The sequence below is a fragment of the Mandrillus leucophaeus genome, unplaced genomic scaffold (genome assembly GCF_000951045.1).
Source record: "Mandrillus leucophaeus isolate KB7577 unplaced genomic scaffold, Mleu.le_1.0 Scaffold51, whole genome shotgun sequence".
Lineage (NCBI taxonomy): Eukaryota > Metazoa > Chordata > Mammalia > Primates > Cercopithecidae > Mandrillus > Mandrillus leucophaeus.
This window is the reverse complement of record NW_012105475.1, coordinates 5296688-5301352: the sequence shown is the minus strand read 5'-3', so window position 1 is coordinate 5301352 and position 4665 is coordinate 5296688. Positions and strand designations below refer to the sequence as shown.

At 42.4% G+C, this 4665-nt stretch overlaps 1 protein-coding gene across 1 annotated transcript in view; it reads left to right on the top strand.

Moving 5' to 3' along the window:
• Positions 1 to 4665, top strand: part of CLUL1 (clusterin-like 1 (retinal)) — a 50117-nt gene that overhangs the window by 5918 nt on the left and 39534 nt on the right. The window contains exons 3-4 of the mRNA XM_011996341.1: positions 1148 to 1315; positions 3704 to 4136. Of these exons, the coding sequence (XP_011851731.1) occupies positions 1148 to 1315; positions 3704 to 4136 (601 nt within the window). The remainder of the gene's footprint in view (positions 1 to 1147; positions 1316 to 3703; positions 4137 to 4665) is intronic.

The following is a 4665-nucleotide window of genomic DNA, read 5'->3' as shown; positions in this document are numbered from 1 at the left end:
ACACACACACACTCCTGTCTGGGTCAAGCTGGGGCCCTGGTAGTTTTCTTATGTGGATCATAGCAAACGCTACCTGGCTTAGCAGCTGAACTTTACAGTGAGAGCAACTGACAAATCCTAGCCAGGCAGAGAAGATGTGGAAGACTGTCAGTGCCCAGGTGATTCTTTGGGCTTAATACTCCAGGAAAGGGTCATTTCCATTAGCTCTGAGGCTCTCTTCTTATGGCCAGATCCACTATACTCACTTAATTCCCCTGCACAATATCTTGGCATGTAGGGGGCTGGGGTTCAGAAGTCCAAACTTGCAGGGAAGCCAGAGGTTTAGGCAGGGACACAGGAAGAAAGGTCTGTTGCACCATAGTGCTGACCCATGAGGCACTCCAGGGCCAGGGCTGAGGCTGGCAGGGACAGGTGCCACTGCTGCTGGGCTCCTCACCACCCAGAGCAGGACTTGGCCAAGTACAGCAAGCACCACAAGGGGGAGCGCTGGGAATATAAACAAGAAGAACAAAGGCTTGTTTATATTCCCATTTATATTTATTTAATATTACATTATATAGAAATACAATATATTTATTATATTACATTCTAATTGCAGAGATGCAGGATGGCATCTCTGCAATTAGAATATAACTCAACGGGAACATTTAATTTGACATACAAGAATGCACTTTCTTGCAATGTTTAAGCATATACAACAACTAAGACAGCATAAATGAAAGAAATAAAATGTGCCAGCTTTATAAAGTGTAAAGCCCTCTTTCCCCATGCCCCAGTGGACGAGAATTGAAGACAAACTTCCCAGTAAATAGGTAAATCACAATTGTTCCCAGATCGGGATGGCATCTTCATTGTCAGGTCACCCACACCTAGAGTAATGATTGTCACATAGCAAACACTCAGTAAATACTTAATGAACAAATGAATGAACAGATGAATAAGATTTACAATCTTCAGTAGGGATCAATCAGCACTCTTTTCTTAAACTAAACAGAAAGCTTTGGAGGAGATCTGACAGCTGCGAGGCACCTGAAGGAGAAAGAATGAAAAAGCAGTTTAGAATGTGCACATTTCAAAGGGTGAAATCAATTAAGGTGCACATAGATCATGAAATGGAAATTGGACTTTTGTTTCTACTTTTAATTAGGAGGCCCTGAAACTTCTGAATGAAGTTCAAGAACATCTGGAGGAAGAAGAAAGGCTATGCCAGGTGTCTTTGGCAGATTCCTGGGATGAATGCAGGTCTTGCCTGGAAAATAACTGCATGAGAATTTATACAACCTGCCAACCTAGTTGGTCCTCTGTGAAAAATAAGGTAAAAGAAAAAGAGAGCTCAAGATTTCACAGGGTTTTGTTTTGTTTTGTTTTGTTTTGAGACGGAGTCTGGCTCTGTTGCCCAGGCTGGAGTGCAGCGGCCGGATCTCAGCTCACTGCAAGCTCCGCCTCCCGGGCTTACGCCATTCGCCTGCCTCAGCCTCCCGAGTAGCTGGGACTATAGGCGCCCGCCACCTCGCCCGGCTAGTTTTTTGTATTTTTTGAGTAGAGACGGGGTTTCAACGTGTTAGCCAGGATGGTCTCGATCTCCTGACCTCGTGATCGCCCGTCTCGGCCTCCCAAAGTGCTGGGATTACAGGCTTGAGCCACCGAGCCCGGCCTGATTTCACAGTTCTTAAGGCACCTGTTTCAGCTTACTATTTTATTACTTTATGTTAATGTTTAGAACGGAGGCCTTTTGCTTTCCAGAATCTAATACTAATGCTTACATCCCATCACCTGTGTATACGTGATTTATAAGGTAGAGCATCCATTCAGTGGACACTGAATGCATCTCTTAAAATATCCTGGCTTTCTACCTTGTTTTGTTATTTGTGAACATGTTCCCACTAGATAGTAAGCTCTTTGAGGGCAGGGATCATATCTTATTTGTCTTCATTTGCTCATTGTTGGCATCCAGTAAATGTTTACTAAATCGCATTTGGAATCATAGCATTGCAGTCTCTGATTTCAATCCACATTAATTTTTCCTTCTGGAGGCCAAATATTTAAAGATATTCTCTGCCTCCCAAATGTCACCTTCAACATGCTTGCCCCTTATGCATCACACACATACACACACACACACACACACACACACCCTTTCATGTCCCCTTTCGCCCGACCCATGTATGTTCTGTAGGGCTGGCATGTCTTCTTTTTTGTCCCCTTTGGTTATCTTCTGAGCAGAGGGATCACAGAGGGTGGTGACCTGAATAGGATGAGCTCTGCCCCACTAACGGCTCCAATTAGGCTAGATTTTCCTCCCCCTTCAAGAAGTGAGCTGAATACAAAATTGAGTGGAATTTCACGCTCCATATTAGAGCACATACTAATTAGAATATGTTCCTGGCTTGGCAATGCCATACTCAATTACAAAGGGAGCAACTACTAATATAATGAATGCGCCAAGTTAATTTGCCTCCACTATTAATTGCATCTGCTCTATTTTTAGAGCCACTGTCACCTGCTAATACACCAGAATATGGCGTAATGAGCAGCAGCAGGAAGTCAGGAGATTTGGGGACCATTCCCATCTGGGTCAGTTGTGTGATCTTATGAAAATTTCTTGGGGCTTTAAAGGTTTGTTTTGTGGATGAAGAGTCAAGTAAACAGAAGCTGGTAGAGGGAGAGGCAGACAACCCACCCAAATTCTTTTCTTTATATTTTTCATGAGATGGGGTGTGGCTCTTTTGCCCTGGCTAGAGGGCAGTGGTGCCATCTTGGTTCACAGCAGCCTCCACCTCCTGGGTTCAAGTGATTCTCCTGCCTCAGCCTCCTAAGTAGCTGGGATTACAGGCACCTGCCACCACACCCAGCTAATTTTTGTATTTTTAGTAGAGACAGGGTTTTACCATGTTGGCCAGGCTGGTGACCTCAGGTGATCCATACGCCTTGGCCTCCCAAAGTGAAAACTTGACCTTTTTAGGTTATTGGTGGGCAAATGTAAACCAGGAGAAATTTCAGATCCTGTTTCCATAGGCAAAGGCAAAGTCAGGTATAAGAGGGTTAAGAAATTATCTTAAAGTTCATTGCCTCATCCTAGCTTGCCAAGAATTATTCTTGATTTGAAATGACTACTGTAAGTTGACTTTAAAATTTGCAATAAGAAATGGTCCAGGGCCGGGTGCAGTGGTTCACCCCTGTTATCCTAGCACTTTGGGAGGCCAAGGCATGTGGATCACCTGAGCTCAGGAGTTTGAGACCAACCTGGGCAACACGATAAAACCCTGCATATACTAAAATACAAAAAAAAAAAAAAAAAAAAAAAAACTTAGCCAGGCATGGCGGTGTGTGACTGTGACTGTAATCCCAGCTACTCGGGAGGCTGAGACAGAAGAATTGCTTGAACCAAGGAGGCGGAGGTTGCAGTGAGCCGGGATGGTGCCATTGCACTCCAGCCTGAGTGACAGAACAAGACTCCATCTCAAATAAAAAAGAAAGAAAAGAGAGAGAGAGAGAGAGAAAGGAAGAAAGAAAGAAAGAGAAAGAAAGAGAGAAAGGAAAAGAAAGAACAAAAGAAAGAAAGAGAAAGAAAGAAAGAAGAAAGAAAGAAAGAGAGAAAAGAAAGAAAGAAAGAAAGAGAAAGAAAGAAAAGAAAGAAAGAAAGGAAGGGTCCAGAAAGAAAGTAATTTTTTATTCCATTTCTGTCCCCTACTCTACTCCACAGATTGAACAGTTTTTCCGGAAGATATATCAATTTCTATTTCCTTTCCATGAAGATAATGAAAAAGATCTCCCCATCAGTGAAAAGCTCATTGAGGAAGATGCACAATTGACCCAAATGGAAGATGTGTTCAGCCAGTTGACTGTGGATGTGAATTCTCTCTTCGATAGGAGTTTTAACGTCTTCAGACAGATGCAGCAAGAATTTGACCAGACTTTTCAATCACATTTCATATCAGATACAGACCTAACTGAGCATTACTTTTTTCCAGCTTTCTCTAAAGAGCCAATGACCAAAGCAGATCTTGAGCAACATTGGGACATTCCCAACTTCTTCCAGCTGTTTTGTAATTTCAGTGTCTCTATTTATGAAAGTGTCAGTGAAACAATTACGAAGACACTGAAGGCAATAGAAGATTTACCAAAACAAGACAAAGGCAAGTATTAAAAAATAACTTTTACTTAGAGGTCTATACTAAAGTCAAGTTTTGTTTAGCTTCAGAAATGGTAGACATTTCTGAGTCACATTGTATGGTGTTTCTTGAAGAGATAATTTATGGAAAATGTTTCAGAGCCTCTTAAAAGAAGCTTTGAAGTCTGCTAAACACCATCCCTCTTCCATCATTGTTGAGAACTGAACTCTTTCTAGAGCAAATTTTCAAAGCAGAAAGAAAAAATGCTAATAGGTTGAGAACTTAAAAAAAAAAAAAAAAAGCAGTTCCCTCATTTATTATTTGTTTATTTATTTCATTTTGTGACAGAGTCTTGCTCTGCCTCCCAGCCTGGAGTACAGTGGTGCGATCTTGATCCCACTGCAACCTCTGATCCCAGGTTCAAGCAATTCTCCTGCCTCAGCCTCCCGAGTAGCTGGGACTACAGGTGTGCACAACCACGCCTGGCTAATATTTTTGTATTTTTAATAGAGACAGGGGTTTCACTATCTTGGCCCGGCTGGTCTCAAACTCC